This window comes from Rhinoderma darwinii, chromosome 9, assembly GCF_050947455.1.
Source record: "Rhinoderma darwinii isolate aRhiDar2 chromosome 9, aRhiDar2.hap1, whole genome shotgun sequence".
In the NCBI taxonomy this organism is placed as follows: Eukaryota; Metazoa; Chordata; class Amphibia; order Anura; family Rhinodermatidae; genus Rhinoderma; species Rhinoderma darwinii.
The window spans coordinates 19839503-19855906 of NC_134695.1; the positions used below are offsets into that span (position 1 = coordinate 19839503).

Sequence of the window (16404 nt, forward strand, 5' to 3'; positions counted from 1 at the left end):
TTCTGCGTCCGAGTTGGGCACCAACTGCCGGAAACAATCCCACTGTGAATGAGAGGGAGCATCCGCAACAGAATTAGTCACCCCAGGCACGTGAACGGTCACTACCCAGACATTCAACAACAAGCAAACCAAAACCGAATGACACAAAGGAATAACCACTGGGGGAGAAGAAGCTGAAACATTATTGATGGCCATCACTGCACCCAAGTTATTGCAGTGGAACTTCACTTTCTTGTCCCTGAGCCTGTCCCCCCAAATGGTCACTGCGACCACAATAGGAAACAGCTCGAGAAGAGCCAAATTCTGATTAAAGCCCAGCTCCAACCAGCAATCCGGCCAAGACCCAGCACACCATTGACCATTACTAAAAGGCCCAAACCCTCTAGACCCCGAGGTATCAGTGAATAAATCAAAGTCTGCATTAATAATTCCCCGGAACAGCCATAATAAACGACCATTGTAAAGAATCAAAAAACTGTCCCACACCCCCAGGTCTGCCCGATGATCAGCTGTCATGCGCATAAAATGATGGGAATCACACACGCCAGTCGTCGCAGCCGCCAGTCGGCGACAAGAAACCCTATTCATTGGTATCATGAGGCAGACAAAACTCAGCTTACCCAACAAGGACTGGAGGTCTCGAAGGGTGATTTTATTAAGTTTACAAGCCCTACCCACTACCTGACGGAGTTCTAACAACTTACCTTCCGGAAGCCTATATTCCATGGCCAGTGAATCAATAGTGATTCCCAAGAAAACCATAGAAGTAGAAGAACCCTCCGTTTAGTTTGAAGCGAGGGGAACCCTGAAATCTTGCGCCACCCCTTTAACCGTACGCAGCAAGACCAGACACTCAGTGCAACCGCCCGGGCCTACACACAAGAAATCATCCAAGTAATTTATAAGGAATTCAACCCTAGCAACCTCCTTGATCAACCATTCTAAAAAAGAACTGAAGGCCTCGAAAAATATCCGCAAGATGAACCAGCAACAAACGGAAAGCTGCCTCGATGTCAGTCTTTGCCATTAGAGGACCTTTTCCATAAGACCTCACCCAATGAATAGTCTCGTCAAAAGATGTATACACAACCGAAAAAAGATTAGGGTCTTTACCATCATCTACCGACGCACCCTTAGGATATGAGAGGAGCCGAAACTTGTTAGCCTCCTTTTTGGGCACAATGCCCAACAGGGAAACTACCAAATCCGGAATGGGAGGGAAGGAAAACGGGCCCGCAATACGCCCGAGGGAAACTTCTTTCGCCAACTATTCGGTAACCACACTAGCATACTGATAAGCAGATTTTAAATTCTTGGTGGTAAAATGGATCTTGTGGGAAGGGAGTGGAGTACGAAAACCCGCTACAAAACCATTGATTAATAACATGGCGACATTCCTATCTGGGTTTTTATTTAGAAACCAAAACCATCCTTTACAGTTTCACCGGAGTCACCCCTCGACCAGCAGATGTCCCCCCACCACCCTGGCATTTTTTGCGACGTACCACTGCAGTGGGAGCAAACTTGCTTTAATTTACAGGCTGCCCCGAATTTGCATTGCCCGTTATTTAACTGCCAACAGAGGCCAAGTTTAAAAGCGCCACCTGAGACCGACTGACCCGCCGTAGACGCCATGTGCCTCCCCTATGGCATCCATGTAACATAACAGCGCGCAACAATGTTTGGGCGCCTTCTCGCCCATCACACTAGCCAAGTTTGCAAAAGCCTGCAACCAATTCACAAATGTTTACGGGATCAGACGATATCTATGCTTTTCCTCCTCTTCCTTCTTACTCTCATCCCTCTTTCCCTTAGCTAAGTTGAACTTCTCCAATGGCAGAATGGAGCATATTTCCACATACTTATCTTTCCAGATTTTTTCTCTCACCTCCTGTTTTAGATGAGCCCCCAATGGACCTTCAAAGCAAACATATACCTCCCATTTTGCTCTATCATCAAACCTAACGCCATCGCTGTCCTTGGCCAAGTCAGTTTGCATTGATACCGCCCCACGACCTGGTGTGTCCGTTACCGCCTCCGCCCCCGGTACCTGAGATAACCGTTCACTACCAGCCGAAGCAGCCCACGCCATTAACGGAGAAAAAGAGGGGACTCTAGAGGTTTGTCCCCATCCATATGCCTCACTTACTCCCTAATGCACCCCACAAGCTCTCGCAAACTATCTCCCGCTACGACACCCGACACCAAACCAGGGCCCTCCCCAGAGGAACCCATTCCCTACCCATGTACAGCCCAGAAACTCTCCAGAAGGAGGAGACATAAAAAGAGCAGGAAAAGGCAAAGCAGGTGATAATAACTCACCAGGCTGCACAGGCGCGTTGCGAATCCGACATCTCACCAACTTCCATCTCCTCACGCGGACCAGTTCCTGGCCCATGGCGACGCAAATAGGCCAGGCACCCAGAACCGGCAAGACTTTAAGAGGCCCCTCAAGGGACCCCCTCTTCTCCAGAAAGATGTACTGCAGCACCAGCAGGGCCAGCTGACCACTACCCGTCACTCACCCGCAGCACCACTGAAAGTGGCCTATGGCCTCTGATAGGCGACTGCCGCTCGTGCGCTCCCCGCTGTCTGCCGCTGCTAACACATCCACTGGCAGACACATCACCGGTGGAGGCTTTAATCCCTCCACTTCTCTCCTGCGTAGAACAGGAGGCAGTAGGAGTGGCCGGAAGTGTAGGCCGCAAGCCTCCCGCCTCTAGAGATCCCCGCCGCGGATAAGGATTCCTCCTGGCTCTAGGTCTAACAGCTGCAGCAGAGCCACCAGAGACCAGGGTCGGAGGGTCCCTGGAGGGGCTCCGGATGCGGCGCCGGGACCTGGGAGCCATGTTAGGGCTAATCCGCCAGTACAGCGGGTACGACTAGCTGAAGGAAACTGGCACGCTACTGAGCGCAGCAACCGTTTCTCCAGCCACCCTGGGACATGGGCAGCCACAGCCGCTTGAAGCTGCTCAAGGAGTGCAGCAACTGACGCCATTTTACAGGGGACTCAGAGCAAAAATGTTGTGAGAGATGTTGGCTCCTGTGTCACCCTCTTAAAAAAAATGGTAAAGCTCAGCACAGGCCAGTTTTACTTCCCAGGCCCCACCTACTCTCCACCCCCTTCCATGGAAACACCAATGAACTTACTGCCTTTAACCCCTTATCCTCCCTACTAGCCACGTCATGCAGGCCTCCGTTAATTTCTGTAAGTACGGCCTGTGCTGAAGGTACGGTGAGAAACAGTATAGAACAGTGTCCATTAGGCCCAAGAAATGAAGTTAGCATGTGCATGTTCATTATTTCTGCAAACATTATAATGTTAGTGGCAATTCCTTACCTTTATAGCCTTGCAACGTTCAAACTCATGGTATACATTGTTGTAACAATTATTACAGTTGCAGTTGCTGCAGAATTCACCGTTTGCAAAGCATTCACAATACCTAAATGGGATATAAGAAAAAAATATTTAATGTTGGACTAAAACCCTATAACAGCAGGTAAACTAATACACCAGAAGTGGTAGTAAAATAGAATTTAACACCTTAATGACCGGCGTATAGTGTTTCATCAGCCGTTAAGGGTAGTTCTTATGAAGCGCCTTTTCACGTCGGCGCTTCAGATTAAGTTTTCCTGCTTCGGGCGGTGTACTACTGAAGTCAAAGTTGCTAACAGCCTCGGGCTCCAGGGCATCGATCGGAGACCACCACAAGCAGTGGTCTTCAATCAAATTAAAACCCCTCAAATGCGGCGCCCAATAGCGAGCACGGTATCTGAGTGGTTTTAGAGAGAAGGGGCTCCCCCTCTCACCCCAGTGGCATCCCGCGATACAATCGCGCGGTGCGGATGCTTTCTATGGCAGCTTGGGAGCCTAACAAAGGCCCCCAGATCTGCCTTTAGTAAATGCCTGTTAGGTCATGCCAGAGGCATGGCCTAACAGATGTCTCTCAGTTTTACACTGACAGGCAAAATACAATATAGAAGTATGGCAGTGTATTATAAAAGTGTATTGTAAAAGTGATCAAAATATTGCATTGTAAGTCCCCTAGTGAGACTAAAAAATTTAATGAAGTTTATAATAAATAAATAAAAGTCCCAAGTAAAAAAAAATGAAAACACACTTTTTCCCCTTACAAAATGCTTTATTATGAATAAAAGTGAAAAGTTGCATATATTTGGTATCGCCGCGTCCGTAAGGAGCCCACCTATAAAATGATTGCATTATTTAATCCGCACAGTGAACGCTGTAAAAAAACAAAAAAAAAAAAACATTTCCAAGTTTGCAGTTTTCTGTTTATCCTGCCTTAAAAAAAAATTGATAAAAAGTGATCAAAATGTCGCATGTACTCCAAAATGGTACCAATAAAAACTACAAGTCATCTCACAAAACAAAAGCCCTCATTCAACAATATCAGCAGAAAAATAAAAAAGTTATGGCTCTTAAAGTATGGCGACACAAAAACTAAAAATTTTGAAAAAAAAGTGTTTTTGTTATGGAAATGCAAGTGGAGCGATACCTCAAGGCTGCTGGAGTCTGCCTGGAGAGAGCATGCACGTAAACCCGCAACCTGAAATCCGTAACCACTCTGATCGACAGAGTCTAAGGCTACTCTAATGTTTTCGAGTTTGTTTAAATTGACTACTCTAAGGTGTTCGCCAGAGCTGACCACAAGGTGGGAGGGACTTTGCTGCTTAGAACCCAGGTTGTCTTAAGAGAGTGAAGTTTTGGAGAAGAGGTGCAATGCAAGCAAACCTGAGCTGGAAACCAGACAGCCGGCAGGTTAACTGAAAGTCCAGAAATGGATTAGAGGTAATCAGACAAGCCACGGTCAAAACCAGCCGGGAGCGAATAATCAGAATCGGGAAGCGGAGGGTTAACGAGAGCCAAGCCGAGGTCCAGAAATTAGAAGTGCAGGAGCAGTCAGGAGCTTCATCAGAAACCAGGAGAGGAAAATTCGCAAGCAAAGTCAGGTGGGAAAAGACAGGTATAAATACAACCCAACAGCTGATTGGCCAAAGGACAGAGAAGAGAGATAGGCTTAAGGTAAAAAAAAAGAACAGCCCAGAAGCTAGACAGGTTGTCATCGCAACCTTAAGGCCTCATGCACACTTCTGTGTGCCGTTGAGCGGCCGCTAATTACGGTTCCATGAATCACGGACCGCACACAAATGGCTTCCATGTGCAGCCTGTTGTTTCACGGACCAAATCAATACAAAGGCTGAGACTGTTCTGTCAAAAACGGGCAGGGGTAGGACCTGACCTACTTTTGATGGAACGGCTGCATAGTTCCGTTAAAACAACGGAAGTGTGCATGGCTCCATTGAAATTAATGTGTCAGGGTGCTATCAGTTAAAAAAACGGATAGCACCCTGATGAAAAAAAAACTGAAGTGGGCATGAAGCCTAAGGGAACAGGTGTTTTCCTAACAGTTTTTACTGTGTAAAAGTGGTAAAACATAAAAAAAATATATAAATTTGGTATCACCGCAATCTTAACGACCCGCTAAATAAAGTTATTATGTTATTTATACCACTTGATATACTGCGTAAATTTAAGATACAAAAAAGTGGAGAAATGTCAGGGTTTTTTACTATTACCCCACCAAAAGTTAATAAAGGTTAATCAATAAATTAAAAGTACCCCAAAATGTTGCTATTAAACAATACATCCTGTCCCGCGAGAAAACAAGTCCTTATACAGCTATGTTGACACAAAAATAAAAAGTTATAGCTCTTTGAATGCGATGATGGAAAAAAACTTCAAAATGACATGGTCACTAAGGTTTAAAATACCTTTGGTATTAAGGGGTTAACCCGTTACAGACCGCCAATACGCCTTTTCACGGCGGCCACTATTGGGCTTTATTCCAAAAAAAAAGCCCTCATACAACTGCATTGGCGAAAAAATAAAAAAGTTATGGCTCTTGAAATATCGAGACAAAAACAAATAATTTTGAAAAAAAAAAGTGTTTTTACTATGTAAAAGGAGTAAAACATACAAAATCTATATCAATTCCATAAAATTATCATTGCAATCGTAACAACCCCCTGAATAAAGTTTTTGTATTATTTATACCACACAGTAAACGGTGTAAATTTAGGACTCAAAAAAGCGTGGCGAAATTGCTGTTTTTTTTCTATTCCAAACCCCCAAAAAAAGTTAATAAAAGTTAATCAATAAATTCGAAGTACAAGAAAATGGTGCTATTAAAAAACTATAACTTGTCCTGCAAAAAACAAGATCTTATACAGCTATGTTGACGCAAAAATAAAAAAAGTTGTAGCTCTTTGAATGAGAAGATAGAAAAACGTAAAAAATATCGGTCATTAAGGCCTAAAATAGGCTAGTCACTAAGGGGTTAACTGGTTGCCGACACAGGACGAGAATGCTCGTCCTGATCGGCGTGTACTTGGCGCATTAGGACGAGCATTCTCGTCCTGTGTGACAGCCGTCTGTGCGCGCGATCGAGAGCGGGGCAACGGCTGTAATACACAGCCACGGCCCCACTCTGACAGCGGAGAGGAGAGAAACCTCTTCTCTCCGCCGTTAACCCTTTGAACGCCGCGATGAAAGCTGATCGCGGCGTTCAAGGAGGGGAGACTGCACTTTGATCGCGTCACAGAAAATAACTGACGCGATCAAAGCCCACAACTCATATGGCCAGACAGCCCAGGGTCCATTGAAGGACCCCAGGGCTGTCTGAACATATTTCCTGTTAGGGCATACTGAGGTATGCCCTAACAACTGCCTGTGTACAATCAGTACACAGGCCAATGTACTGGCATATAGATCTATGCCAGTACATTACAGTTACAAAATCCAAAATCGAAATGATAAATCCCTTTATGGGATTAAAAAAAAAAGTTAAATGAATGTAAAAAAATTTTTATGATAAATAAATAAATAAAAAGTTAAAAAAAATACACAGAAACACAATTTTTTTATAATAAATAAACTTTTTAAAATATAAGTCCCAAAACAAAATAATATAGACATATTTGGTATTGCCATGACCGTAACAACCTGTACAACAAATGTATAACATTATTTATGATGATCGGAGTAATATTAAAACTGCGAAACTGCTTTTTTTCAGAATTTTCGCCAGAATAAAAATTTATAGAAATTAAACGATAATGTATTTGTACCAAAAAATGGTACCTACATAAAGTACATAAAGTACAACTCGTCCCGCAAAAAACAAAGTCTCATACAACTACGTAGTACAAAAAATAAAAGCGTTATGAGCGTCGGGATGCAAAGAGGGAAATCTAAAAAAATTGCTCTGTCCTCAAGGCCAAAATTGGCCGTGTCCTTAAGGGGTTAAATGAGAACAGGTTTATTTTTGTTTTTGTATTTTTAAAGCTTTAAGGAGTTGTCCAGGATTCAAGTAAATGGGGTATAGCTACAATAACAGACACAGCCCATGGACAAGCGCTGTTTCTAGGGGGAAAAAAACAGACCCTTTTTCTAATCCTGAAAACCCATTATTAGAACTGGTTAAAATTCTGTCAAAATCTTTTATTGGCAAATATAAAGAATAGCCTGTTATTAGTATGATTTACAGCAGACACTTACTAACTTGTCAAGAATATAGAACGATTCCTACTTACAGCTTTAAGCATTGTGTCTTTGAGCAACTACATGGTCTTTTTGACTTATTGTCCAACACGCAACTGTAGAAAGAATAATATGAGAACTATATAAGAATAACAAACATTACCTTAATTATGACTTAGGCATGCTTTTCTTTGTTCTGCAAAGAATATGTAAATTAAGTGTATGTATATATATATATATATATATATATATATATATATATATATAATCCATCATCAATTAAGCAGGTAAAAGGTCTGGAGTTGATTCCAGGTGTGGCATTTGCATTTGGAAGCTGCTGCTGTTAACCCACAACATGAGGTGAAAGGAGCTCACAATGCAAGTGAAACAGACCATCGTTAGGCTGAAAAAAATAAGAAATCCATCAGAGAGAGAGATAGCACAAATGTTAGGAGTGGCCAAATCAACAGATTGCTACATTCTTGAAGAAAAAGCACGCACTGGTGATCTCGTGAACTCCAAAAGACCACACGCTTCCATGGGTCCTAGTGGTAGCTATCCGCTACATTTCTATGGACGGCTACATACTGGGTCGGCAATTGTCGGCGTGACCAACCGCCTACGTATAGGGTTTACCTAAGTGAGAGACACTGGAGAAAAAGCAATTGAACTTGGATAATACGTATCAAGACCCAACACCACCATCTTCAAGACCACACCCTGTTTCACATGCAGTTCTGCTGCTAGAGGTGTGTTCCGCATCATACAGCTTGTCTTTTAGGTACTATGCATGCATCTGCTCAATTCTTCAATGCTCTGAGGATGTTATGAACATTTTAGCACTCCCAGCATGAACTGAAGTGCCGAATTCTACAAGCATCATTATTGCCATTGGATGCCAACAGAAAAACAATCTAATAAAAAATACTTTGTATTTTAAGCAAGTCAAAGATTGGTATTCATGAGCATACCTTCCAAAGAAAACACCAAACGTTTGTGTAAAGTAAGGGTTTTCATGCTATAACAATATTGTACTACAATGAATGCACATAAACGAATTAGGCCAGTAGTTCCTTTATATGCGCATTGTCACTGCTATTCTATCTGGGAAATCAAGAGTCACAATGTCTATGAAAGCTGCATGGCCTTACCCCTGAGGGGCACACACCTGTGAATAGAATGGCTTCTACAGTAAATAGCCATAAAAGCGAGGCAATTCTAGTCATCTGTTGTGTAGACAACCCCCATCCACTGAACAAACAGGACTGTAGTACATTTACGTTCTGCTAAGAAAAACAATGCAACAAAGAGGTTCTGTAACAGTAAACCAAATTCCCCCCCCCCCCCCCTTGTTGGTGATCATGTCTTATCACAGCAAACTGAGAGTTATTTAGGTTTGTATTAATAATAAATTCTGGCCATTATTATATGTGGTATCCCTGAAGATTACATATTAGGGCCAGAACCTTAGGGATTCCCAACCACAAGTCTTACTGCACCAGTATGGGCATCTGTTGTACCAGTGCCTTGTACCAGTCCAACTTCATGTGTAGCCTGTGTGCTCAAATGTGCTCTCTGTGTCTGTGTTGGAGTACCTGCCCACCTAACATAATTAGATTTAATTGTGAAACCATTATTATCCAAATTCACATGATTCATGTGAACCCTTCGTGGACAGAATCGCTTTATATGCCCAAATTGTAGGCAATGGAAGCATCGGACATTCCCCCACCTCCCAAACTTGGTTGCATTAGGATACGCAGGTATTTGGCTAGAAGCCTTATCCTGTAGCAGAAGGCCATCTTGTAGTTTGCTATTAGCTGCTACCTGTCTCCTGATATTCATGGACTTTCTATTCTTCAGCAAATCCTAAATGAACTGCTCTATCACTAGTGCTGCTTCAATGAGTGATGGCGCTTTAGCCGCGTCCAAACGAATTGTGATGTCAAGATATGGAAACTTTTCCACAAACATGCGTACCATTCCTTGTGGGACTCTCATACTATGATCCTTAGTCACTTTCCTATACATAGCTTCAAACCTCCCACATAGAGACAAGGGCTCATCATGGATGGTAGGCCTGAAGTTACTTAGGATTTCCCGGGTGACGTCCAAATGCCCTGTTACCAATTTCATGAGGATGGAACGTCTGTCTTCCTCATCATGAAATAGGCCATTCCTGGGGGCAGTTTTCCATATGGCGTCATATCCTTGATGAAAATGTGTAGGTAACCATAGTTTGAACAGTTCCATGCAATTTTCCTGAGGGACAGAAAATTTCTTACAATACCCCTCAAAAATGTCAGGAAGTGAAGAGATCTATGTTTGGATCATATCTAGAAATCTGTCTGCATATCTCCATAAGAAATTGCATCCTCTCCATGTTATGGAAAGAGTGCAATTCTCCAGTACTATTGTGATGCATTTGTGAGTTGGAGGTGGCCTGAAAATTCTCCAAGCTTCCTCCTAATCCACCAACTGTGTCATCAGCAATACTTGTGGCAGCATTACAAGCAGTCCCCTTTGGGTCAGACCTTGTAAATTCTGAAGCAACCATAGGTGCAGTCTCCTCATTCCCCCTGTTTGCACTCAAAACACATATTTGTTTTGCGGGCAAATATTGTTGACGTGATAACTCACCTATGGTCTTTTCCAGATCACTTATTGTCTCATCCATTTTACCTAGCTCGCTTTTCAGGTCAGCAATAGTCACATCAGTAGATGCTGCTTTTTCCTTATATTCAGTTATTTCCATATATAACTATAAAAACCTTGTCAACATCTGCATAATAAGACTGTAGCATGCTTATTTGGCTGTCTATCTCTACAGTTTCCTCACTTTTTCTTTTATTTTTGTCTCTAAACTGCAAACCTGTTTAACCCTTTCTGTACAACAATAGCAATATAAATTGAGATATCTGCCTCTGACCTATTGTGCTGGTCAACCTTCTCCAGCCTACATATGCTGTCCTCAAAAACGCACACCAGTTTAGCAAGCATGAGGAGCCCTTTGGAGGTTTGGTTCAACACACTACGTTTGGCAATATGCAACTTATCATAGGAATCAGCCTGTTCTAACAGTGATTCCCATAAAATCTTAGTCGATTCATATGTGTTCAGTATTACAGGGTTCAACCTACTTCATTTACTTAACTTTCAAAAGTTACATGTCCTGCTTTGTTACTCATTGTTACCCTGCGAACTGTGCTACTCCTATAAGTGGACATAAGAACAAAAAGCACGGCGCCACATAGTGCAGGTCAATAAGGTTAGGCAAGCTGAAGGTAGTAACATACCATGCTCACCTAGATATTGTGTAGGAACAATATTGAAAAGGTAGTCACAAAGATAATCCCCAAGTGCTGCTGCCAAGATCCAAACCGGTTAACCGTACGGTCACCGCTTGACAAGATAATTGAAGAAAAATGGAAAGGAAGGATCTTATAAGGCGCTGCTACGTGGCTGATAGAAAGTACGGGAAAATAGCAAGCGGAATAGTTTGAAATATATCTATTTAATATAAACAATGGTGGCTACGCGTTTCAACGCTGTACCAGCGTCTTTGATGGCCTGAGGAAGACGCTAGTACAGCGTTGAAAAGCGTAGCCACCATTGTTTATATTAAATAGATATATTTCAAACTATTCCGCTTGCTATTTTCCCGTACTTTCTATCAGCCACGTAGCAGCGCCTTATAAGATCCTTCCTTTTCCATTTTTCTTCAATTAACTCCTATAAGTGATGTCTACTTGTTGCTGCATGGGAAAGATCCTATTTTGAACTTCTTTCCCCGAACAGCAAGATTCTACCAAAGGACTGAAAATACATAACAAAGAAACACAAAAACAAAGAAAACACAGTAACCAATATTCTAGGAAGTTAACCTAATTAGATTCGCTGTAATTAATCACACTCACACTAGGCCTCAGATGAAACTGTACTACCTGTCCGAACCTCCTAGGTCTAATAACCAAAGTTCACAGTACAACAAAGATTTCAACACTATATCCTAATAAAGAGTAATTAAAACAATCCCTGTTCGGGCACCATTGAAATAGGAGACTTTTGACTATCTGTATTATCTCCCTTCACTCCGTTCCTAGTCCGTTACCTCCGTTTCCTATATAGTCCGCTTACTTTGTATTGTTCACAATGTGCACACACTCCAGTCCTTCACACATCACAGGAGTAACATATAACCCCCACAGATACTTAAATATTTAAACATACTTTATTCATAAAATAGAAGTGACAAAGCACAATATACAATACATCAAGATACAATACAGTACATAGACAACACAACCACACACAGCTGCCTCCTTTTCCTACCTTCCCTGGGCACTTTGCTCATGTGACTAGTAATGAGTATGTATATATAATATAAATCCAGGTCCCAGCACTATATGGTCTCCTGGTACTACAACTATAACCAAAGCGACACACAGCGCCAGACCATTAGTACATGTACATATAGAGACTCATGTATAAACAGTGTATATATATTTTATCTACTCATCTATAATCCACAAAAGATTCCTAGAATATCTCTATGTACACATATAAAGTCTGCTGTAATGTTATTATACTTATATACTTACACAGTAAGCACACATATGATATAACTTAGGTTGCACCTGATATTAAGTGCTGATTGTCCAGGGTTGGCAGCAAAAGAGAGACCCAGAACTTCACATGGCCTATATGTTCCTATCCCTGAGTTGAATCCACCCATTCTATTGAATTCGCCTTAATACCACCCTTATACCTTCCAATGTGCATCTGCACAGTATAGGTAGATCTAATCCCAGTATGCTCAGCTGTCTCTACATCCAGTTTACAATGGCTCTATTCCTGTACTGTAGTCCATTGTAATGCTAATAAGGCTGTAGATAAGAATCTATGACCAAATGGCTTCTGAGCATACTGCCACCTCAATGGGTGAAAACTAGTGCATAAAACACAGCATAAAACATAGTGACTAGAAGGGAGAAATGTTCTCATATATATATATATATATATATATATATACATACATATATATATATATATATATATATATATATATATATATATGTGTGTATATATATATGTATTTTTATATGTATATATATATATATATATATATATATATATATATGTATGACACTTCCGGTCACCTAAGGTCGGGTCAGTCAGGTTTCTTCATACTAACATTGACTAGGCGGAAAAGTAAGTTGATATTTTAATCTAAGTAGGCTTAAAATTTTCTAATTAATTACTTAATATGTCTTTATATTAGTGGGAGCTCAGTTTTTCTGATACAGAGCTTAAGATGCTTTAAAGAGGCTCTGTCACCAGATTTTGCAACCCCTATCTGCTATTGCAGCAGATAGGCGCTGCAATGTAGATTACAGTAACGTTTTTATTTTTAAAAAACGAGCATTTTTGGCCAAGTTATGGCCGTTTTTGTATTTATGCAAATGAGGCTTGCAAAAGTACAACTGGGCGTGTTGAAAAGTAAAAGTATTATGTGCGTACATCAGGGCGTGTTTACTACTTTTACTAGCTGGGCGTTCTGATGAGAAGTATCATCCGCTTCTCTTCACAACGCCCAGCTTCTGGCAGTGCAGATCTGTGACGTCACTCACAGGTCCTGCATCGTGTCGGCCACATCGGCACCAGAGGCTACAGTTGATTCTGCAGCAGCATCAGCGTTTGCAGGTAAGTAGCTACATCGATTTACCTGCAAACGCCGATGCTGCTGCAGAATCATCTGTAGCCTCTGGTGCCGATGTGTCCTCGCTCGTCTGACACGATGCAGGACCTGGGGAAGTGACGTCACAGCGTGATCTCTCGAGAACACGGCTGTGTCTGCACTGCCAGAAGCTGGGCGTTCTGAAGAGAAGTGGATGATACTTCTAATCAGAACGCCCAGCTAGTAAAAGTAGTAAACACGCCCCGATGTACGCACATAATACACGCCCAGTTGTACTTTTACTTTTCAACACGCCCAGTTGTACTTTTGCAAGCCTCATTTGCATAAATACAAAAATGGTCATAACTTGGCCAAAAATGCTCGTTTTTTAAAAATAAAAACGTTACTCTTATCTACATTGCAGCGCCGATCTGCTGCAATAGCAGATAGGGGTTGCAAAATCTGGTGTCAGAGCCTCTTTAAGTCTATTTTTATTTCTCAAATCTGAAGAGTTTAGCCATTTTACATTTTAAGGTAGGTTCACACTGCTTCAGGTATTACATTCGGTAAGATGACTTGATGTAATGTAACACTATGCCTATATAGCTGCATTTGTCTACCATTGACTCCCATTAAAAGACATGTATAAAGTATACATTATATAGCCAGGTATTTGGATCTGCCAATATATAGTCACAACTCATCTTTTCACTATCCTCCAAAACAACAGACACATTTGATTTTTATTATTATTATTATTATTATTATTATTATTATTATTATTATTATTATTGGCCTATAGAAATAAGAAATTAGAAATAGTCTTCTAGGTAACCAGAGCCAGGGTAAATTTATTCACTGGTCTAACAAATGTACATTAGCAGCTCCACTTGTGGACATGACTATTCTAAATTAAAATGTAGTAAGCACAAATGGTACCCGTTTACCTCACAATAGTGCCCCATTTAGTGCCCCTGGCATAAAGACAGATGTTTGATCATATTTCGAGATGGCCTTAAAGGGTGTGTAAATTGGAATAACAGGAATACCTAACAGGATTAGAACATCAAACACGTTTACTTGCCAAGAATTAGCAAGATAAATTAAGAGGACATATCAGTAAGTGTTGAAAAAAAATAATTATTACTTCAGGAAAATGCAATAAAAGCGTAAAAGGTTGATCACTGGAAAGAGTCAGAAGAAAGAACATCTCTGTGCCTTAGGAGGACAATTCCACAGATTGTTCTCATGCTCTCCTGGATTCTGAAATATTATCATTATATATGTTCAGTTAGCTTCATGATCTCATTTAGTAATGAACAATGTATTTTCACTCCTTAGACATCTTTCTCTAGTTTCCTGTGTATATCAGATTACAGTTTTGCCTGAAGTTGTAGAGTATGCCGCAGTGATTTAATATGGAAGACACGTGCAAACAATTGGATGTTTAATTTTCTCTGAATCAATTGAAACAAATTTAGATGCAGCAAATGTCAATACAAAGTAGAACATTGCCAATTTAGCAGGGGAAGCCATTCTATACTGTCATCTGTAGATATGCAGGGATTGTTTCCACTACAGGCAAGCTTTACTCAAAGATATCATTAGCATCATGAAATAAACGATATGATTCTTCTTACCCTGGAAGGGTTAGGTTTGATGCTCCTTCCATATCTGAGTCTGAGGGAAATGCTACATTGTCATTTAAAGCATATACAGCTCTGTTGTCCATCTGTTTAAAACAATTGATTTGCAATTGGCATTTGTCATTTTTCACAATTCACATTGTAGTTTACAGTTACACTTGTCTTCAATATAACCATGATCTAACAATTTTTAGCACTTCTAAAAAAAAACAAAAAAATCCAAAACATTTCTACTCCAGAGAAATGTTTGCAACTGCACAGCAGTCAATCAGAGCAATTTATTATAAATTACCACCTTAATTCTCCCCTGTGGTGGCCATATTGAATATGTTATTATGCAAGAGCTGCCTGGTCTAAACAGCATGAAAAATTATAAGAGGGTTATTATTGCAGAAGTAAAGCAAATATGTAGTTATATAACCCTTTCATGACTGGGGTTCTAACTGGGACCAGAGCAAAATTTCATCTTTTGGAATGCTGAATTATAAATGTGATTTTTTTTTTTGTGTGTGTTTCTTAGTCTACCCCAAAATACTTTTTTAGAATTATAGGACTTTATCATTTAAAATTAGAGCCAAAATAAAATAAAAAAATTAAAAAACAAAACCGTTTTTCCTTATTTTTTGCTGTTTTAAGGTAGATTGTTCTGTGAAAATTATTTACCCCTAAAATTAATCCTCTAATTCACCCACACATAGCGATATTAAATATGTGTACATTGTGTAATCTATGATGTCCGAGAGCAAAGACCGTATTTTATCTTTAAATGTATCTCGCTTCACGTTAGATGCAGCATTTGTACATGGATTATAATCATTCAAGTACGCAAATTTTTTTAGTAAAGATACAAAATCAAAAGGGGTTAGAATAGACTAAAATTGGTGGGCAGATGTCATTATTTTATGTTTGACTTAACTTCTCCGTATTCTTCCTGAGAGGAACCTATTAATGCCTGAGTACCTGACGCCCATGTAAAACACATTCTTATCACTCGGAATGTTTAAAATTGGTGGGTGAGGGTTTGGAGAGTTGTGCACTTTTTTGGTAGCAGGGGGCTTTTTTACTTGTTCCTTTTTTTATTTTTTTCCTATTTTAATTACTTTATTTATTAAAATGTTTTTTTTGTTTTTTTACATTTTACTGTATTAATGTATTAATTCATTTTTATTTTTTTTATAAAATGGCACAGGTTAGAAAGGAACACATGTGCTTTTCCCCACATACAGATCACTGATAACAGCCCATTAAATTCCTCTTATCAGTGATCTGTATACATAGACATGCAGAGAAGATGCAGCTGAATTGACAGCTCAGCTGAAAGCCTCTGAGGCATCATTTAGACGAGCGTAATATACGTGCGTGCGACGCGCGTGCTTTTCACGCGTGTCGTACACACCTATATTAGGCTATGGGGCAGTGCAGACAGTCCGTGAGTTTTGCGCAGCGTGAGTCCGCTGCGTAAAACTCACGACATGTTCTATATTTCTGCGTTTTTTGCGCATCACGCACCCATTGAAGTC

General features: G+C 40.7%; 1 protein-coding gene across 4 annotated transcripts in view; it reads right to left on the reverse strand.

Moving 5' to 3' along the window:
• LOC142660639 (tesmin-like) overlaps positions 1-16404 on the reverse strand; it is a 244843-nt gene that overhangs the window by 26734 nt on the left and 201705 nt on the right. For all 4 annotated transcript variants that reach the window (XM_075837326.1, XM_075837325.1, XM_075837328.1 and 1 more), the window contains 3 exons: positions 14879-14970; positions 7615-7677; positions 3341-3443 (listed from right to left, as the gene is read on the reverse strand). In XM_075837326.1, coding sequence (XP_075693441.1) covers positions 3341-3443; positions 7615-7677; positions 14879-14970 — 258 coding nt within the window. The remainder of the gene's footprint in view (positions 1-3340; positions 3444-7614; positions 7678-14878; positions 14971-16404) is intronic.